The sequence below is a fragment of the Pinus tabuliformis genome, chromosome 9 (genome assembly GCF_031772625.1).
Source record: "Pinus tabuliformis cultivar Carrire ecotype Pingquan chromosome 9, CPIR1, whole genome shotgun sequence".
In the NCBI taxonomy this organism is placed as follows: Eukaryota; Viridiplantae; Streptophyta; class Pinopsida; order Pinales; family Pinaceae; genus Pinus; species Pinus tabuliformis.
The window spans coordinates 1525534084-1525557166 of NC_142307.1; the positions used below are offsets into that span (position 1 = coordinate 1525534084).

A 23083-nucleotide genomic window follows, 5' to 3' on the forward strand; every position below is an offset into this window, starting at 1 on the left:
CTCCAAGTCATGAAGGCTGAAAAGAGGAGGCTCATTTAATTGAACCCATTCTGCCGCATTTGTAGCTTGAAAATCTATCTCTTCAAGGTCGATTGGTGAATGATCCATACCTGTCATTATCATGAGACATTGAAATGTGAATTAAAATTTCACTTTGAAGTTTGAACTTTAAACTTTTAATGTACGAACTAGATTATGAAACCTTCAAATTCAAGCTCTCGAATCTCACCTTGTATTTGTTTGTTGCGAAGTCGTAGATTGTAATGGACAAATACAAGGTCATTCAAGCGTTTTTGTGTCAATCGGTTGCGCTTCTTAGAATGTATTTTCTCAAACATGCTCCAGTTGCGTTCACAACCTGAAGCACTGCATGCTTGGTTTAAGATTCGAATGGCAAATCTCTTCAAATCTGGCGTATCACTACCAAAGTTTTGCCACCAAAGACCTAGCAAGTGGTAAGGGTTTGTGAGTAGAAGACTAGAAGTACCAAATTAGTAAATAGTAAAAACTTAAAAAGAAAAGAAAATTTAATAAAACATTTAACATACAAAATAAAGTTTAAACAAATTTAATGAATTGATGAAGCCTTCAAGTTGGGTACCTGGCAACATCTTTGACCTTTGTCTTATAGCACTGGTATAGGCAAACAATTTAGATGGTGTCCTATAATCTTGTAGTTGGGAAAAGACACGACTTTGTTGTTCTGGATCAGGGAAGCACCTTTCCACGCATGTCATAAGTCCTCTGCCAACCTCCCCATCCTCATTAAATTTGCTCTTATCATAAAAATATTGTGGGTTTAAGAAGTACCCAGCAGCATGTAAGGGGGAATGCAATTGCCTATCCCAACGTGCATCTATAATGTCCCAAAGAGGCATATACTTTCTCTCATCATCCCCATATCTTCTTTTGATGGCCTCCTTTGCGAGATCCATCGCCTCATAAATGTAACCCATAGCGGGTTTGTCACCATCAACCATCCTGAAAGTTCAAGCATTCAAATTTAAAGAAATATGAAACATTGTAAATAAAAAGAAGCTTGAAATGAAATTAAAAAAATGAAAAAGCTAAAAGACTAAAAGTACCTGAGAACTCTAACAAGGGACTCCGTCACAGCAATAATCTCTTCGGCATCTTTCCAGAATCCATCATTAAACACAAGTGCAGCAATTTCGATGCCTTCAGGGGTCTTGGAATGTTTAGATCCCATCCACTCAGGTCCCAAGAACATCCTCTTCAGATTTATCTTTTGCTTAGCTACAGATTGCAAAGATATGAAATTTGTTGCAAATCTAGTCACTGCAGGTCGAACAATTTCTTTACCTTCAGTGTATATTCTCATAGTGTTTAGGACAATAGTGTGGTTGTATAGGTATTTGGTTATGGATTTTGCCTTCTCCACAACCTCATGTATCCAATGAAGCTTACCAATGTCCTCAAGCATTAAATCTATGCAATGGGCAGCACAAGAGGTCCAAAAAATAGTGGGGTGCCTCATCTCAAAAAGTCTACCAGCAGCCATATAATTAGCTGCATTATTGGTGACAATTTGTACAACATTTTCTTCTCCCACTTCTTGAACGACTTCCTCCATCATTTCACAGATAAGTTGGGCAATCTTAACCTTGTCTGAAGCATCCACTGATTTGAGAAACATTGTGCCTGCGGGACAAGATACAAGGAAATTTATTAAAGTTCTATTCCTCTGATCTGTCCATCCATCACTCATGATGGTGCACCCTGTTTCTACCCATGATGAACGAAACTCAGCTAGCACAAGCATGACATCTTCAACACTCTCTAACAACATATCTGTCCTAAGGCTCTCTGATGTAAGGGCTTTGAACCCTGGACCTGCAACAGCAATTGCATCAATCATAGCTTGCCAATAAGGACTTCTGGCACAGTGGAAAGGTATGTCAGAATAGTACCAAAAGTTAGCAATGGCCTTCCTTGCCTGACTATAGATATTTTTTTTCCAACCAGTGCCATCCAAGGTAGGTTGGGAACCGGGTTTTGTGCGGGGAGCAAAAAAGGTGTTTATGTTTCCACCTCCAGTGTTGAAGGAAGGAGTTGAAGGACTCGCATGGCTTTGAGTTTGATTTGGCCTTGGAGGCATGTGTGGAAAACATGGGAACGGCATTGAGGATTCAACAGATTGAGGTGACATGGGGCTAGTGGCAGAAAAAGTATCAACTTCAGCTGTTCCTATTTCAGTATTTTGCTTTGCTTTCTTGGCATTATGCTGCTCTAACATATCAAGGGCCAAGGATGCTTGGTATTTGACATTGTCGTCAACCTTGGTGCAAAGACCTATATCATGGCCAGGTATTTGTGCAAGGTGGAACTTGAATCTATAAATGCCTCCACTGCATTCCTTTTTGCAAAATTTACAAAGGAGCTTGGATTTTCCGGGAATCTTGTCACAATAAGCCCAAGCAAAGTCCAGCTCTCTCGGCATTGTTGTTGCTTTGAACTTGTGTTTAATTTGTGGCTTCTGTTAAGATTTGGACCCTGGCTTCTATTTAATTTGTGGCTCCTGTGAAAGACAACAAAAAATCAAATTTAAAAATGATCCAAAAATTTAAAATATGCTAGAAATTTAAAAATATGCTATCAACACTATGTCTGAATTTCATGGCATTGCTTGAAACGAAAATGGAAACAAGGGCTGATAAAGATAATCTTTGTTACAAAACCATATTGGTTCCTGAATCCTAATTTGCTTTAAACTGTTTGAGACTTTGAGTCCTTGAACAATTTCAAAGGTCGGTCATGTAACCATGTTAAGGTTACTGGAATATGGATGGGGTTTGGAAAAAAATATCAGATATATCTAATGTTATGATAGATGAAGCAAAATCACCAATTTCATATTTATTTATCTGCCTTTGTCAAAGGTGGCTTTGTTTGAAAGAAAATAGAATCAGCTCCCCAAATTACAAAATTTGCGAAATATGGTGTTGTGTAACCTGTCCAGAGGTTGACATATGCCTTCATAGGAGTGTGTCAAAGTCTCAAAACATGAAGTTTTCTATCTGGTTAGCAGGCCTACCACAAAAATGTCTATCTTATTTGAAGTAAAGTCATGAACAACTAATTACAATCATAAGTGCTGCTGATGACATTCTCGAACCAAATAACATTCTAATCTACTCGCACTGTGATCCAATTATTGATTCTGAATTTTGAAACAGCCAAGGCAAATAATGCACTCTGTTTCTAACTTTCTCAAATGCAGTATCATCCTGCAATCAAAACATAACATGATAACATCCTCATTAGCATGACATGGAAAAGAACAGGCACTGAATATTCAGATGAGTAGATCCGAAGTTGTTAATTGGAAAAGAAAATTAAACTAAGGATCCATAGATGAAATGTAAAACCCAAAATAGTGACTTTAGAAGAATGATTCCAAAGTTTTGACCATTTCATCTATTTAAAAAATTAAGACAGCAAGTATATATGAACAACCAGAACCAAGTCAATGAACACAGTTTTCCTATATTGGAAAGTTAAAAACTTCAAACTAACATAGAAACACAGTGATCATTAACACAGTTTAGGCCTTAGGTGAACCACCACATACAACATCAATGAATGATAATAGGACAGAAATCCAGATATAATACAATTCAGAAAAATACAATTTTATGATGCAGTTTAACAATATATTTAAAAGGCATGGAGCAAAATATGTCATTCCCAGGCCAGAGTATCATTTGAGCCACTCACAGCACAATCCCATTCTGCAGGACCAAACACATCAACCTTGACCTCACTGTATTATGGTTGTTAAAGCATGGGAAACATGACTTCTTCCCTGCTTCAGGATAATTAAAAAGTAAACAGTGCTCAGTTACAGAACTTCTGCATTCAAAATTTCAAACAAATTTAGCCATTGATCTTGAGGTAAGTTTTCTGTACCTAATTTTTCCCCGGGTTTATATTACAAATTTATCATAGGTGGCATTGCTTTTTTACTGCAATCTTCATATATAATCCGCATGTTTCCACTGAAAATCCCCCACAATGACATGCATTACAAGATTCTTATAGCAAACAGCAAGAGAATTAGACCCAATACCCAAATCAAAAATGTCACTACTTGAAACCATGACAGCATGACAGCATTCTGCCAGTGTCTTATGTTAAGGCCATTAGGAACCACGAGATAGTTGTTATGCACAATATCTGCATCAGTAGGGATGGGAATTTCCCATGCATAATCGTGGAATATTATTCAGCAACATTTGTCAGCCTTCAGAATAAAATATGAATGTACTACACACATAATAGAATAATACCATGCAGCACATATGTCTAGAATCTACAGTAACAAGACTTCTATAAGGTCAAAGTTAAAAAGGAGTCCAGTTAGAATGGACACGACTGACTTATAGTTGCGATAAATCACACAAACAGAAACCCATTACCTGGGTCCTGAAGGCTCACGCACTGCGCAGGTTCGAATCTCAACAATGCAGCTTCAGCTTCGAGGCTCTGCGGCGGGGTGTCCACTGTCGATGACTCGACTGTGCGGTTTCAACTTTCTGGACGGTAGACACGGAAGTATGGACGCAGGTGTATGGAGTCTGGACGCGGGAGAATGGACGCCGACAGCTCGATAACACGATAAATCACACAAACAGAAACCCAGAACCCGATAAAATTTTTGGCAGGACTCGGGAAAAAAACGCAGATCGGAATAATCGGAAGACGCTGAGCAAAATCGCGTTGACCACGAGTCAAACGCGGTCAACGCGATTTGACTCGGGAAGATTCAAATCTGCTCGTTTGGTGGCCGATCCGAGTGAGAATCGTGATTAATCGGGAAAATCTCCGATTCCTGTTTCACTGGTCCAAACTATGGCATCAGAGGTTTGCTCACCTTCATTATAAAGCTCTACCCGATGTAAGCAAAATGGTGACCGGGATGCCTGAGTTTAGATTAGAGCAAGAAGGTGTATGTCCAGGATGTGCCGAAGGAAACCTCAAAAGCGGATCATTCCCCTCAAGCCAAAGCAAGACCTCTGATATAGTGCAGTTGGTTCACTCAGACACATCTGGTATGATGCCTGTGAATTCCTTGGGAGGATATTTATATTACCTCACTTTTACAGATGATTATTCTCGCAAGACTTGGATATACTTCTTGAAAAAGAAGGATGAAGTGTTCTCCTGGTTTCGACACTTCAAAGCCTTGATTGAGAATAAAACCAAAAAGAAGATCAAGATATTAAGGATTGATAATGGGGCTGAATATGAATCCAATGAGTTTCATGACTTTTGCAAAGAGGCTGGCATTAAGAGGGAGACTACTACACCATATACTTCTGAGCATAATGGTGTGGCGGAAAGGAAGAATCGTACAATTGTGGAAGCTGTCCGTGCTATGCTCCATGATCAAAGACTTCCGAAGTTTCTATGGGCCGAAGCTGCAAATACCATCATCAAGCATTGGTTGCAAGACTCTCGAAGAAATGTTCACCGGTAAGAAACCTGATGTATCTCATTTTATAATTTTTGGAAGCTCTGTATATTTTCATGTGCCTAAAGAAAAAAGGAATAAATTGGGTGCATCTCGGAAGAAAGGAATCTTCGTGGACTATAGCGAAAATACTAAGGGCTATAGAATCTATGTAGCTGGTCAAAGGAAAGTCGAGATTAGTCATGATGTCACCTTTGAAGAAGATATGGCTCTTAGCAAGGTAGACAATCTTCCTACTTTAAGGGGATCTAAAGAAGCTGAGACCAGAGAATCGAAGGAAAAGAAAGATGAGACAATGCCCGATGTGGAAGAACCTATGGATCCTATTGATCCTCCTCCACAAGAGCCTTCCTCTTCTAGGAAGAGGCCTTCATGGCTTAGGGGGACACTTGATGATGCTGAAGGACACATTGCACCCTGAAGAACCTTCTGTGAAAGTAAGAAGCCGAACAGGTATCAGGGATACTTGACCATCATGAGCACGATCATCCAAAATGAGCCTTCGTCATTCACAGATGCCGTCAAGCATCAAGTATGGAAGGATGCTATGACCAAGGAATATGAGTCCATTATGAAAAACAATGTTTGGGATGTGGTCCCCAGACCCTAGGACAAAGCAGTTGTCACTTCAAAATGGCTTAACAAGATAAAGCATGCAGTTGATGGAAGTGTGGAAAAGTATAAGGCTCGTTTTGTCGCTTCTAGCTTCTCCCAGAAGGAAGGTATAGACTATGACGAGATATTTGCACCTATTGCCCGATATACCACCATCTGCTCGATCATAGCCCTTGCTGCTTCGCAAGGATGGAACCTACATTAGATGGATGTCAAGACTGTGTTCTTACATGGTTCGATCAAAGAGGAGGTTTATGTGGAGCAACCCGAAGGATTTGAGATTTATGATCGAGAATCTCATTTGTGCAGGTTGAAGAAGACCCTCTATGGGCTAAAACAAGCACCCCGAGCATGGTATGAGAGGATCGATAGCTACTTGATGAAGCTGAGATTCACTAGGAGTGAAGTCGACCTAACCTTTACTTTAAGGTTATAGATGACAAGCCTCTCATACTGGTGTTATATGTTGACGACCTCTTTCTAACAGGTGCAGATCCTCTCATTCACGAATGTAAGAGGGAGCTAGCTTCTGAGTTTGAGATGAAAGACCTAGGACTTATGCACTATTTCCTAGGACTGGAAGTCTGGCAAAAACCAGGGGAGATTTTCCTATCTTAAGGAAAATATGTGGTGAAGATATTGGAGAGATTCGGCACGGTGGACTGCAAGCCTGTAACTACCCCGATGGAGCTTGACTTCAAGAAGTTAAGCGGTAGTGCTGCCAGACCTGTTTTACGAAATGCTACCGAGTATCGTCAACTCGTCGGAGCATTAATGTCCTTGGTGAACTCCTGTCCGGATATATGCTTTGCAGTCAACACATTGAGTCAACATATGGTTGAGCCTCACCACTCACATTGGATTGGTGCCAAGAATCTGTTGAGATATCTTCGTGGCACAATCACTCATGGGTTGAGATACACTGCCGGAGATGTGAGACTACTTGGATATATTGATGCTGATTGGGCAGGCAGTCTGGTGGACCGAAAGAGCACTTCTGGGTGTTGTTTCTCTTTGGGATCTTCCTCGATATCCTGGATGAGCAGAAAGTAGAAGTCGGTGGCTTTGAGCACCACCGAGGCAGAGTACATTGCTGCTAGCATTGCGTCTTGTGAGGCAGTCTGGTTGCGAAAGCTCTTCAGTGAGCTGTTTGGATTTACATCGGATACCACCATGATTCTGTGTGACAACCAGAGCGGGATCCGTTTATTAGACAATCCTGTATTTCATGATCACTCCAAGCATATCGATATCAGGTACCACTATATTTGAGATATGGTGCAGCGAGGAGCAATAAGGCTTCAACATATCGATACAGATGAATAGGTCGCTGACATTTTGACAAAGCCCCTAGGAAAGGTCAAATTCATGACTTTCCGGGAACGACTTGGTGTCGTTCGGAGACCCTCTTATGAGGGTCGAGTATGATGTATTGAGCTCTGGGAGCTCCAAGGTGGCGCGGGGTACTTCTTGGAATGACATGTGACCACAGGGCGACTCACCATCCCTTGGTGGTGCACTATGTACAGGGTAAAGGTTCAACCTTCCCCTGTGACACCCCGTGGCGACTGTGGAACAGGATGATTAGTTCTCTTGTGAGCCAAGATGGTTTGTTCTCTATGGCGACTGTGGAACAGGATGATTAGTTCTCTGTGGCATCCACTGGACAGGATGATTCGTTCTCCTGTGGACAAGATGATTAGTTATCCTTTCGAGGCATCCTACCCATGCAGTCTGGGACTCATGGGAAGTACCTCTCATCTGATCAATAAGTAGGGAAATGAGGATAGGGACCATAGTAGTACTATCGATGGATGTAGTACTATTGATGGATGCATCGCTGTATCTACCGTACTCCCTATGCTAGGATAACCTTCATTGATCTGGGATCAATGAGAGTGGTTCACACTCTGAGATTGACTTCGGGTCAGTGGAGGATGGTATGATACATCTTCGATCATTTCTTCTTTTTCATAGTTCGAGCAGAGCAAAGCAGAGCATAGAAAAGCAAAGCAGAGCAAAGTAGAGTGGGGTCAAGCTGTAGAGGACAATGCATTTGATGGATGGATAGCAGCGACAATCTGGCGGATTGCAAATGTAGTTCTCCCTAGTTGAGAGGGAGTGTTAAAATTGGCAACTAGGGCCAAACTCCATTTGGATCACCTTATTTATGGCTTTTGATATTTTTCCTAGATTACTCTCATCGAGAGGTGTCAGATTGATCTAAAGATCATTCGATTGCGATAAGTATTTATGGAGATATGAATTTATTTTGATTATTGACAAATTGTCAAGGTCGGTCAACAAACTTATGTACGCTCAGAAGCTCAACAGTCATGTCTATTCAACCTCAACATTTGCATATAAATACAAGGAGCATTCTCCTCATTTGAAAAATTCAATTCACTCATCTTCTCTCTCTCTCTCTTACGCATAAAAGGAGCCTCTCTCTCTCTCACTGTGGCTAAAAGGAAGACATCCTAGGGCAAGGAAGACATAGAAAGAAGGACGCTAGGGCAGCAGGTCATCTCTTTGACCAGCGTTGACCTTCGAGAAGTGAGGATTGGGTGTGGTTGCCTCTCCTAGGTAGCCCGCAATTTTTGGCATGAAAACCGAGGTGATCTGACCTCTGGTTTGACCGGTGTTGATTGCCTTAGTTTAGGGCTGCAGTTGACTTCAGAATCTGCAAATTGACAGTACTTTTGGGGCTGTTCAAGGGCTATTTCTTTAGGCTGTTCAAGGACAAGTTGATCGGAAATTGACCAAGCATTTTAGAGTTCAATTACAGCTAGTTTGACCAAGTTTGACTTTGTTGATCTAGGGTTTGCTGTTGCCGATATAAAATTACAGAATTCAAATTTTGTACTATTTCTCTCTACTGAACTATTGAAGATAAAAGAAGATTTGATCAAAGGGTTTCCCCGCATTGGGGTTTGTCCCTGGCTAGCCGCCACATCTTGTGTCTCTTGTCTTGGCTTGTTTTATGTTGATCATTTAATGTTCTCTCTGCATTTTACTTAATGTATATGTGATTGCTAATCTGTGGCTAATAAGAAGAAAAATAAGTAAACTGCTCTAAGCATAGAACATACCATAATTTAACAACGACCAACATCTCCTTGTCATACACCGAGTACAACCACTCATGGGGTAGTAACTTCTTACTCTCTAATGCAATAGGATGGCCTCCCTGTGTCAGTACGGCCCCAACTCCCTCACCAGAAGCATCACACTCCAACACAGAGGACCTCGTGAAGTCCAGTAAAGCTAAGACGACCGCTACTCATAACCCTCTTGAGGCGCTCAAAGACCTCCTCTGCCACCTGTGTCCACTCAAAAGCTCCCCTTTTTGTCAAATCAGTGAGGGGTGTTGCACGCTGTGAGAATCCCCTCACGAATCTCTTATAATATGTGCAAATGCCTAGGAACCCCCTAAACTCTGTCACGTTCCTGTGTGTAGGCCAATTTAGTATGGTTTTGATCTTCTCCTGGTGTACCTTTACTCCGTCTTCCCCAATCACATGCCGAAGTTACAACATCTCTGTTAGCCCAAATTCACATTTAGACCCCCCCCTCCTAAGGTCTCTCCAGGTCTCATCATCTAGTTGGCTACGTCCTCCATCCCTCTGTGGTGGCTTGGTGTCTCGGTTCCCTTGTGGTGCCGTCGCTCTCATGGGTTGAAAGCGGACCTTGGAGATAACATCCAGAAGTGATGTGGGTTTGTAATCCCTCACCCAACCACGCAAAGGCTTAGTAAGCCCCTCCACAAATAGCATGATCATCCGGGTCTCTGAGATGTCTGTCTGTGTCACCATCACTGCTAGTCACATTACGACCTTGCGCTGCCAGTCTACCTTAGATGGGCTAACTCCCTGAAATGCAACTCCGGGTCTTTCCTCTCAAACCTCTTCAACAACCTCCGGGTGAACTCTGTGTAAGTGGTGATATGGATGTGTCCCAATGTGATTAACCCATGATACCACCACTCATGGGCATCCCCTTCCAAGTGAAGAGTAGCAAATTGTATAGCATCAACTTCCCGCATGGGGTTCAGGTGGAAATATGTGTCAAGCTTTTGGATTCATGCCTTGGTTGTACTCTTTGCCGACCCATCAAAGTTCAGAAGTGTAACCTTCCCTGCTAACTTCTGCACATCTTGGTTGGATGTTTCCCCTTTGTAGTGGGCTCCAGCCCCTGTAGTGCACCTCTCCTTGAGGTGAATGTATGCCCTAAAAGAGATCACTTGCTTAATCTGGGCATCCAACCCCTCAAACTCATCAATACGAGACGCAACTGAGTGGACCAAATCTACAACTAGGTTTGGCTCCCCCCTGCCTCTGCCTCTACCACGACCTCTTTGGAAGACTACCCCTTGATATGTAGGTAGCATCACTTGCTCCTATTCCCCACCTTGGCCAAGAACATGCTTCATTCCACTGTAATATTCCTAATGGAATATTTGCAGTGATAACAAAGACATGCAATAATTTCAAAACACAAATTTGCTCAGTAAACACACATATAACAAAAATTTCGCCTCAAACACTAAACTAGCCAAATTTTATTAAGTATAATGGTTGGAGTACAATAGAAGATGGAAGAGATGCACTTGGGCTTGCACAAGGCAAGCTACAAGCCTCAGGTGATTAGTACAAAAATGCCCAACTGCTGTAGAAGTGCTGCTCTCCAGAAAACTGCGTTGGCCCAATGTTCCTGTACCGCTTGTTGACTTTAGGCCTTGATTTACCCCTCAAAACTGCCCAGAAAATTTTGTAAAATTAGGGGTGTACTCCTTGCCAAAAATCTAGAAAAACTCAAAAAGGGTTTTCCCTAGTTTTGACCCTCCAAATTTAACCTCCCACAGCTTGGGCCCCCTCAAAAACTAGAAATCTGCACCTGTGGCTGGAACTGCTGTTTCTTGCTCCCAAAAGGCTAGGAAACCCCTCCAAGTAAGCCTCCAATCAAATCCCAACAACCCAACTCCTTAATCCTCTGGGCAAGGCTCCCTCTAAGTAACCCACACCAAAGACTGCGCAGTCTTGTAGGCGATGACGTAGTTCATTTAGCCCAGAAATCGATCTGAGTGTTAGGTTCCTTCTCTCGCTGAAGATTCACTCCTCTAGGCTTGAAATTGGTTAAGGACTACTCTCACCCAATTCCCGACACCTATGCTCCACCAAGACAGCGTGGCTTCCTCTACTACGTCCCTACTAAACCAAGGCAACGTAATTCCCTGTGGAGTATGTCTCTCTTTATCTCCAAAACAAAAGGAAGACCTTCCTAGTGTGGCACTCGAGGTCCACCGAAGAAAGGGTGAGATTCACTCCTTGGGAAGCTCTTGTGCTAAGCAGCATGTTGTAGCTCAGTTGAACAACCAAAGCAACAATGAATTCTCAAATTATCAAAAGGCCCCAAATGCTGCTCCTCTTCTCCTATTTGTGCTTGCTTGCCTTGAGTCTCATGTGGTTCCCATCTTTAATTTCGACCTGACTTAGGAAAATCGAATTGCCTTCCAAGGGGTGTGTATTATTTGTGGGTGAGCGGCCCCCACATTCCACTAAGATGCACATCGACCTACTTTTTCCTAAGTTTCTTCACCAAAATTTGCATTAAGCTAAAAATGACAAAATTGACAAAATTGTTCCTCTTACCTTAGGAAAAATAATTAGGAAGGGACATTACAGAAACAATGGGTCTTCAAACAATCTTATACAACTGGTGTTATCTTGATATTATGATAAAAATAATCTTGAAGTCATCTAAGTAATCTCAAGGATTGCTAATTGTGGTGATATCTTGTTGAAGGATTGGCTTTGTCTAATTGGCACATCAACATTGCTAAGAGAAACATTGGACTTGTGCACTTTTGTTTATTGTCATTTGATAAGCAATTGTCCATTGTGAGATTTCTAATCTTGAATTGCCTTACACTCTACTTGTCATTGGGTAACCTAATTGGTAATTAAGGAGTTCATTGAGCACTGCTTTTGGTGAAGATTATCTTTGTAATTCTAGGAGTAGTGGTGCATTAATTAAATTACCTCTAGGCATAAGCTTGGTTGAAAGATGATAGGACTACCTTTCGCACCCAGCATGTAAAGTTCACATCCTCACTTGTGGTTAACACAATGACCTTGCAGTTGTCAGAGCCACAGTCTCTGTATTGCTGGAGGCATTTGGGCGGTCAGAACTCTGGGGGAGGTATCGTTAATATAGCCATTGGTATCTTCCCATGGGTTTCTCTCCACAACCTACACTTGAGACTAAATTCAAAACAACTAAGAGAAATGACTTACTTAGATAGGCATCTAATCTAAAATTAACCAAGGGCATTTCACTTAATTCTAAGTGTTGCATCTCATATAGGATGGTGTGCATCCTAAGCTACAACTGTTCATCCGGTAACTTGGTAACTAATTTTGAAGCATAAAAACTATGGCTGAAGCAGGAAAACTGATAGCTTGGAAACTTGAATGTAAAAATACACAGGTATTTGTAAATAATATTTTTTTAATACATAAAATGTATAAGTGATGAATGTTACAATGAGGACCCGCATTTATATACCTAAGCAGGTGTCCTTTAGTGAATGGGCATGTCTTTTAGACATTTGATTATTTAATATTAATATTTATTTTATTTATTTACTTGTTATGAATTATATTCATAACATAGCCCCTTCCTTTAGAAGCTTTGTCCTTAAAGCTATATTGCTGGCAATTGTCTTTGCTGTTGTCGTCTCGGCATATGGAAGGTGGAAGGTCTCCATCACTGGTGGCTCGCTAGTAACTCTATTTTGAGTCCAAGGTTGTCTTCCTTTTTTTCGTTTTAAATAAGTTTTTTTTTTTAATAATATTTTAATTAATTAAAATATATTAATTAAATAAATTATAATTATAATCTATTAGTTATAAATATAACTTTATATAATAGTTATAATTTTTCTGTAAAGTTTTTTTTTTGTTTTTGTTTTTTTTTTCAATTTACGTCTTCTTCTTTTGATATATATATATATATATATATATATATATAGTCTTATTAAATTTAATATATTAAAATTATATGTATAACTTTAATATATATATATATATATATATATAACTTGTAATTTTTAACCATACGACTGTGGAAGGTTATGATGTTTGGTAGGTAATAAGGCAGCAGGGAGTGGTGGAAACGCCAAGTATAGAGGGGGAAGACAGACAGAAGCACAGGAAAGGATGTTGGCTGAGAATTTTGTGCCTGACAGCGTGGTCGAAGGCAGCATGGACATCGACGGAAGCTTGTATTAACATATATACATATTGAAACATGTGAACCGTCTTGTTCTTCTTCCCTTGCGATGTAATCCAGCAGCACGTCGAATACAATCCAGTCGGCATGATGGGTTTCTGGCACCACCACCTTGCGCGCAACCACTGCCGCCAGCATTTCGACCACGAAATGAGCAATGTTAGCGTTGCCGCCCGATGCGAAGTAACCGTTGCCCAAGTTGTAGAGAGCGACAGAGTTTATGAACAGGTCTATTGCCTCCCCTATTCGGTCTGGATCTCCGCAGTCTTTGAGCAAAGCGATGTGGGTGATGAGAATGGCATTGGAGGAGCGCGCCGACGATGGTAGGTCGGCGAAGAGGGCACTGGAAAGTTCCGTCGCCACAAATGCCACAGTGGACATTCTGTAACCTTCCGCGTACTCAATCGCAACTGCTTCTTCGAAATCTTCCGCTGCTATGATATTGAAGACATTATCTAACAATAACGCATGACGCCTCAGCCATTCCAAATTATTATCTCCATTTTCTGCCATTTTGTTGAATCCCTCCCCTAAATATATATTGCCATCTGTATTTACATTCTGTGGCAAAAATAATATTATCCTCTTCTCAAACTCTGGGCCATTGCGAGCAACGAACTGTGCGGTCTTATCCACGATATTTCGAATGTCCCGCGGAGGATGGATGATTCCGATGGTTTTGGTGTGTGTGGCCATCGATGCAGGGGTTGATGATAGACTTAAGTTGCTGAGATTCTGAATTGTTCCATTATCTTTTGTATTACCTTGGTTAGGAGATATAGATAGTGCTTGAAATTCTAGGTTCGTCCCAAATTCAAACTCAATCTCTCTGGTTGTATCATTACCCTCTGATCTAGCAAGCTCCTCTTCTTCCAACAAAGTAACTTGATCATCTTCTTCTTGATCTATATTAGCTACATTAGAATCGTTATCTTCATCTAGATCATTTTCCTTGTTATCGATTTCCTTTTGAATAACTTCTCCATATGAATTTTCTAAATGCTGAAACGCTTCTTGAATTTTACTAAAATTCTCCATGAATTTAGCACGTGAATGTAATGGCATATTGTGTGGCGAACTACGCTCAAAGACTTGCATTATTATATTGTGTGCCATGGGTCTGATACCATTGAAGCATAAAAACTATGGCTGAAGCAAGAAAAATGATAGCTTGGAAACTTGAATATAAAAATACACACATGTATTTGTAAATAATAATTTTCTAATACATAAAGTGTATAAGTGATGAATGTTACAATGAGGACCCACATTTATATACCTAAGTAGGTGTCCTTTAGTGAATGGGCATGTCTTTTAGACATGCATTTTCACTTAACTTAATGACTTTTTAACCTAATTAATATTTGATTATTTAATATTAATATTTATTTTATTTATTTACTTGTTATGAATTACATTCATAACAAATTTATATTGTGCAAACAATTTGACTCCATAAGGCACTGGTCTCTCAAATAATCTAATTAAATCATGCTAATAGCTAAACTTGCTACTCATAATTAACCAAGTTGCTAGGCCATTCAATTGTGTTTCCCACACTTGTCGGTTCCCGACAAGTCTTTCATCCTCACATTTCATAGGGACTTCCCCTCATAGCTTGCTATAGGGAGACAGCTAAAACGGAGAGGGACGGGATCAGAGTGACAACCCTTGCCCTGAGTTGTCACATTTACCTGTACAATTTGGGGGACAACAATTCCTTCTTTGAGTTGCTGGTATTTGAATTACTTTTTTGAATAATTTCTGGAATTGTTTAAGATGTATCTTTATCCTTGTGATTGGGCAGGATACTCAATTTTTGAAAAGAGGGTAAAATTTTAGAGCTAATGTTGTGTTGATTCATTTTCCTTTTGAACTTTTATTGTAATAGAAAAGAGATTAATATATTTATGTATTTAATGGAAAATCATAAATTAATATCTTGATGTATTGTGTAATAAAGTGTTGATGGACGGGGAGTTGTGTGGACAGTTGCAACATTTCTAATTTTCAGTGGAATTATACATACTATACAGAGACATGCAAAAACTGCCAGAAAAATATTAAGGGATGCCTTACATATTGTGCACTAAAGTGTTGACAACCAGGGAGTTGTTTGGACAGCGGCAACTTCCTAGGTTTCTATGATTCAATTGAATTGTATATACTGCGTAAAGGCATGCAAATGCTGCAAAATCTTAGTCATTCTCCACGAGTCTTGTGGTCCCTTGTAAATTTCACATGACATGGTCTTTTTGACATAAAATAGTAAGAGGCATACTTTATTTTTCTTGCTGCTATATTGAATTGTATCTCACATATGTATAGTTAGTTAGTCTATAATCTTGTTGCACTCTTCTTTGTTTCTTTTATGACAGTCCAAATTTCATATTGAAGATTATTTTTCTATGATATTTAAAACCAGTGCTATCATGAATGTTTTTATTGTAAGTCATGTTCTTTTGTCTTGTTTTTTCCTTCACAATTATATAAGCAGGTTTTCTATTACATGATATTAATTAGTTGTAAAATAAATTTCATTATTGCATTTTTGATGTTTGGGCTTTGTAATGATAGATTTTTCCTGCTATTTTGGAGGTTTACCTTGAAATTAGAGTGTTAGTCATTATTTGTGTTTTTGTATCAGGGGGTGAGAGTAATGGCTGTCGCTCAAATTCAGGGGCAGCAGGCACAAAGTTTGATATAGTTCGTCAAAGCCTCTTCATTAGTAATGAAAACATGTCAACACAAACCGATACACTGTTGTTGGATTTTCCTACCCATCCTCTTTGGACAAATGTTTTTGTGGAAAGCCATGCAAAAGTAGTGGTCCCATTACGCTGGAGCCGAGTGCAGGTAGGTTGGTTCTTCTTTTCTTTTATTTACTAATTTCTATATTCACAAAACGTTAATAAATTGTGGGAAATCCATATCACATTTTGAAACTCTAGTGAGGCTGTAATGTAAACCAAGATATCTATCAAAATTTCATTTTTTTAGATTCTTTTTTGTTTCATTTGGGTGATAATGACTATTCAATATAATCGAAATATTGTTTTTTATTTTTTGGAGACACCATGTGATGCAGTAAAGATCTGGTTTGGTGTTTGTTATTGGGTTCCTCTTCTTAGTTAGTTATTATCATTTTTTTATGGAGATCTATGTGATGCTTAAGTGATTTTGATGTTTTAGATTCTTTTCTTCCTAAATATAGTGTTTTAATAATTTTATATAATAGTAGGTTATGCTTAAAATAATTTCAATATTATGCCAAATAGGGCCTTAAGAATGAAGTAAATGGTTATTTTAAATGCTTTTCCTCTTTTGATAAAATGCATCATATATTGATTTTTGTTTGAAACGAGGTTTAGCTTTTATATTGATTTTGATGTATTCTGAAATTGCTTTTATTTTGATTTTGATGTTTAGCTTTTATATTTTGAGTGTTTGTTGAGAAAAGTTTTCATAATTTTGACTGTAGAATTTGAGTTTTGATTTAGTGGAACACCAAACCTTGTTTATAAGAATTTGTTTAGAAAATGTTTCCTTGGATTTGATCAAGTTTGATTCAGTGGTTAATATTATAGTCATAATAAACTATTCGGATGTGGCTTGTTAAAAAGTATTTTTATTGGATATTTATCATCATTTTCATCTCTTGAGATATAACAGGGTCTGCAATTAGTGTTGGTGAATTGGTCAACACTATCTCTGTTAGGTGAACTTCACTATTGTCATTAGGTGTAATGTTGGAATATGACCATTTTTAACTTTGTAAATAAAGTTAAGTGGCACGTTTATGTAGAAAGTAGAAGTTATAATAACTTACTAAGTTAAGTGAATAAAGTTGAAAGGGTAATTATGCTATTAAAAGGGCTAAGACATGCTCCCTTAAGTTGTGGGAGTGATGGGTATTATGTCCAAATAGTGTTCTATAATTAAAATTATCTCACATCGTGCATCATTCTCTCATCATTATTGTTTTTGTGTTTTATCATGGTATTAAAGCATTATTGAATTTGGCGCCTATGAAATCGGAGACCAAGGATAGAGGCTTAAAAAGAGAATATGCTTTTAACACCACAAGAGCCAAGGAGACAAAGTAAAGAAGATATGTGCATGTGATGAGGCAAAGAAAAGCAAGGTGGAAGACACATGGATTCAAAGTACTGCTAATTTCATGAGAATATTGGAAACATCGTGATATCTCAGGATATTTTCTGAGCGCCTATTTTTTCACTCGAAAAAATCACGATGTTTTCGTGGGTGAAAATATTGCCATGATATTGAGCCATGATTGAAAAGATTGTCCAACCCACAAAGAGTTTGGCATTAAAGTGATTTTTTTTCTTTCTCGTTTTGCAAATAGAATGAAGGGTTTGGAACATTGTTATCAAAACTGGACTGGCACTGGAGAAACTCTAGTAATTCATGTTAATTCTAAATTCTTAAAGTAAATGTTGACATTCTCCTTTATCTTTCATTTTCATCCTTTTACTAAATTTTTTAACATTACCACTGATTGTTTCTGGATGTTTGAGAGTGGTTCCAACCTCATTGGATTTCATATGAAGAAAGTATAATTTTAGATCCCATTCAAATATTTGCTGACTTAATGGTTTTTAAGATTTTAGGACTGGTAGGTTTGCAACATTTCCGTTGGATTTTGTCATGTAAGAGAGTATGGAGCTAGCATTTAATGAAGTGCACCAAGCCCTCTATGTACTTCGATGTTGGTGGTATTAATTGTTCAACTCCTTTGTCATGATCTTAGTAAAAATTAACTCTTCGCTCCAACGAAATCACTAGTTTGGCATGCTTAGCTTTTTGGATCTTATTTTAATTCTTAGAGGGTGATATTGATGATGAAGAGCCCAGTACAAGAAATGATTTTGATGATATGTAGCTATTTTTGGTAGCATGATTTTTTTTGGACTCTAGAGGTCATATAAAGCTTCTTTGTTGATGTATTTTTGTTCAAAGATGGATTGCACTTAGTGTTATTTTGGTTACATACACCCTTGCTATATACATGAGAACTTTGCATAGTTTTGTATGATGTATTGGATTCATATGGATACACATGAATGCATATGTTTTATTTTTTATTTTTCCAAAATTTGAATATTTTATGTATTTTTTGGTTAACTAGTTTTTTGGTTGGGTTTTTTCTAGTTTTGATTTAGTTCACATTTTTAGGGTTGACTGGGTTGATGATATATCTAGTTTTGATATCATTAGTTTGGAGAGCAAAGGAGGTGGAGACCATTTTCTGTCATGCCAAGGATGAGGAGGAGAGTGTTTTCATTTCGTTTTTCTATTATGGAGTGGGGAGGGACATGAGGATGTAGTTGGGGAGAAAGAGGAAGAGGAGGAGGGGGATGTCCCAAGGTAGATACCTTTACAGGCAGTTACTATTGACATTGGGAGTGTGCTAGCACCACCACCTTGACAAACTCTGGCAGAGTGAGTTGGACATAAAAGTAGCATCAGTAAAGTATGTGAGAGTCTAGCTTCTTCTTCTAGAGGATGAAAAATTCCAAGGCCTTCTTTCTGTATAGAAAAAGCCATTTCTGGAGCCATTATGCCTGTAATAGGGGTAGAGGGAATCACTGGTTTATATATATATATATATATATAATTTCATTGTAGATGCCTCATGGTGATGAGATACATTTATTATATTTTTTGATGATATTTTGAAGCTTTGGAGTTAGGACTCAGGACATGATTTGGGGTTGTGTGATGTATCACTGGACATCTTATACATCTTATATATTAGTTTCCTTTTCATATTTATGTGGCAATGCGTTTATTTGATGTTGTTGCTTTAGATGTTTAAAAATTGAAAAAATGATTTTCTCTAATATGTATGTGTGTATTTTTATAAATTTGTATTTTGCGTTTTTTTTTTTTAAATTTTCCACTACGTTGTCTATATTTTCTTTTGAATAATGTTAACGATATTTTCTTGACAAGATGTGATCTTGATTGAATCATCATATAATTTTTGATTTACCTTCATACCTTTTCAGGTGTAAAATTGAAGGAATTAGCTTGCAAGGCCATTTTAGCAATAGGTTAGAAAATGCTTGAAATCTTTTGGGGCCATTTTGATTCATCAATCTATACCTTTTTTGGTCCATCCTGTTTATGACCAAGACATGATATTCTAAAAATCGAGACCTTTCCAATGGTGTAAGAATCACTTTAATCGTAGATTTTATGCAAAATTTATGCCTCTTACAAGTTGACCTACCTAGTTGACCACCATGGTATATGTGGATGCCATATTAGTGCCCCACTAGTCACACATATGGGGCTAGCCATGTGTGGACTTTCAAGAATATTCTAAAAGCTCCTCACAATTGAGGGTTAAGGAAGTCAAACCCCTAACCCTAGATGGCTATTGGGCTATGTTAAATACCAAACCACTAGGAGGAGAAAGGGTTCCATTATTTTAAATTGTACCTATTTCATAACTAAGCAAAACATTTGGGAGTGGTATCTTCAAATGATAATATAGGAAGGGGATTCTGTAGCAACGATTAAAGCCACAATGTCAAAGGTAACTCCATAGGAGTTCCCATTCCTTCGTATGTGCATTGTTATAACTGAAGCAAAGATAATAGAGGATAGGCCTCACCTTCTAGCTGGGTTTTCTCTTGTATTATGTTTCCCAAGATAAATCTTGTGTTCATTTGTGTGGATGGTGAGTTTATGTGCTAGTAATTAATTAATTTGGAATCTAAGGAAATAAATTTGCATAATATAAGATTTCAGATTTATATATATATATATATATATATATATTTTATGTCTAAAGGAAACGACAATGAGGTCAAGTTCATACTCACGTGAGATGGGGTCGGTTCCGACTACTATCACTAAAACCTCTAGGTGAACTGCACTTGTCCCCCCAAAGCATGGCGCACAAGCTAGGCGAGGTTTGAAGTAGTGATGTTGCAAGGAGCACCTTAATAGTGCACTTTATTGTTAATTGATCTACACCCCTAGGGGAAAGTCTAGAATATTAGAAGATTTGTTGTGACGAATTATTTCAATGGAATATCCACAATAGTTTGTAGATCATATTGGTATTAGAGAGAGGTTTTCTTTGGAGTATTTGTAGGAAACTATAGGATGTAGGAATTAGCTTAAGAAAAAAGCTGCAGAACCCCAACTATGGTGGATGAGTTTGTTCACAACAACCCTCAAGGTCTAGCAGAAGAGTAATTTATGCGGTTGGAATAGCAAGTCACTAACATCTCTCACAATATGGCCCTCATGGTGGCTCTAGCAAGCAAGCTTAGATTGTTGAGGGAGGCTGTAGGCTCTAGAGGGGAAACCAAGAGAAAATGAAGACCTAAGAAAGGAGTCAAGGAAAGAGCCCAAGAAAGAGAAGCAAAGTTCTAATGCCATTACCCCTTGACATTCCTTGTTTAAAATTCAAGTGAAAGTGGATATCAAGCCATACCAAGAGAGATCAACACAATGAAGTTGAATCATTAGTTGCAACCTTTAGAGGTATATTTTAGTGTTCGCCATATGGAAGAATATTGGAAGATTTTGTTTGTCAGAGTGAAATTAGAGGGCGATGCATTAATTTTGTGGGAAATTTAAATGGAGACACCTAGGCTGGAGGGTGGTCCACTAGTAACTAAGTAGGAGGATATCAAAACCCTCATTAATTGCCAATTCTCCCCTATTGTGTGTGTAGAGGACCAATGAATTCATTCACATTACTTCAGTAAAAGACAGGGGCAAAGTGTGCAAGAATGCTTCCAAGGAGGGAAAGATGAAATGGTAAGGGAAAGACAAGAAGTTGATAGTCACAACACTTCAGTGCAAGGGTCCAAGTGACCATTGAAACCATTGCAATATCTATGGCCACACCAAAGACAAATGTTGGAAACTACTTCAAGAGTTGAACCCTAAGAATTGTAAGAAGGATGCCAAGAAGAAGAACCTTCAAGTCATGGATTCAAGCAATCAGGTAGAGAGAAACTCATTTATGGATATGAAGATTGCCTACACTTGAGTGCGAAAGGAGGTGAATTTGAGTAGCCTTCATCTCCAAGAAGAGAAGGAGATGAAAACACTTTTTCGTACTGAGATCCAGGTCAAAAAGAACAAGGTAGATGCTCCATTCCATTCCGCTTTGTTGGCTAATCTCATAGGAGCCGACCTAGTTATCGAGCTTGGGTTGGAGGCTCATAATCATCCAAGCCCATACCTAAGTAGAGGAAGTGAAGAAGCTGTTGCTGCGGTTGTTGGAGCAAGAGTGATTCATGCAAGAACCTCACCTTTTGGGCCAACTATCATTATTGTGCCCAAGAAGGATGGGACTTGGCAGATGTGTAATGACTATAGATCTTTGAGTAATAATACACCCAATCATTTCCATTTACCCATGGTTAGTGATTTGTTGGACCAGTTGTAGCATGCCAACTACTTCACCAAGCTGGATTTGAAGTAATGATACCAATAGGAAGACATTTGGAAGATTTCCTTCAAGGCAAGGCAAGGTTTGTATGAGTGGTTGGTCATGTAATTTGGTTTATGTAACACACCATCTACATTTATGAAACTGCTAAATGATGTGTTACACCCATATTTAGATTCATTTGTTATAGTATATTTGGATGCTATATTGGTTTATAGATTTACCTAGGAGGAGCACATCTCGCATATCATGTAGGTGTTTGAGAATCTAAAGAAGCACAACTACTGGCTAACCTCAAGAAAAGTGAGTTTGCTCAGTAGTCATTGGTGTATTGGGAGTGTGTGATTGTTGGAGGAAAACACAAGATAGATCCCAGCCATATGGAGGCAATCATGAAATGGCTGTTGATTTGGGGTAGCATTGAATGTGCTCTAGGCCTCAAATTTTGTAGGGAGGCTTCAACACATGCATTCCAAAGAACCTAGAAAGTGTTTTGGGAGATTCCACCTAGAAGTGATTTTATTAAAATAATTAATATTTTTAATGGGGTTCCTAAGTCTAAACTTAGGAAAATTAAAATATTAATGGGTATTAATCTAATCAGGGGTGAAACTTCAATAAAAAGACATGGATCAAGCCAAAACGATCTGAGCCTTTGATTATGATTTAATCTAGGCAGTTGGTTGTCCAACAAAAAGATATAAGAAGGGGCTTGAGGGTCATTTGGAACACACTTCGAGAGATCAAGAGATCGAATTTTTGAAGTGCAAAGTTCTCAGGAGGAAATTCTGATCAAGTAGATTTCTTGCAGTTGGGGGCCAGGGATAGTTGGGTTGGAGTATCTTCTCCAGAGCCCGGGATACTCAGCAGAGAGAGACAAAGAGACACTAGAGGGGTTGACACCGAGCTAGAAGGGTCCATGCAGAGCTTGACGTTGAGCCAGAAGGGCTCATGCAGAGCTTGACGCTGAGCCAGAAGGGCCCACGCAGAGGCAACTCAATCACCCTCGCAAAAGTCCGAGTTTTGCAGAGGAGTTGACATTTATGAGTCGGGAGGGCTGGAAACTATTCCAGAAGGCAATACATTTCCCAATTGAGCTAATGTAGAGCCTCAGAGAGCTCCATGTAGGCCCATGCAATTACTGTGCACTGGAAATGTAGTTGTAGCCAGGGACGATTGATTCAGCTGCCGGAACAGCTAAGATTTGTCAGGTAGAGTGAGGTAATCTCACAATT

At 38.9% G+C, this 23083-nt stretch overlaps 1 protein-coding gene across 4 annotated transcripts in view; it reads left to right on the plus strand.

The window, feature by feature from the left end:
- Positions 1 to 23083, plus strand: part of LOC149154414 (uncharacterized) — a 361061-nt gene that overhangs the window by 93041 nt on the left and 244937 nt on the right. For all 4 annotated transcript variants that reach the window (XM_089438291.1, XM_089438293.1, XM_089438292.1 and 1 more), the window contains one exon: positions 16050 to 16258. In XM_089438291.1, coding sequence (XP_089294417.1) covers positions 16050 to 16258 — 209 coding nt within the window. The remainder of the gene's footprint in view (positions 1 to 16049; positions 16259 to 23083) is intronic.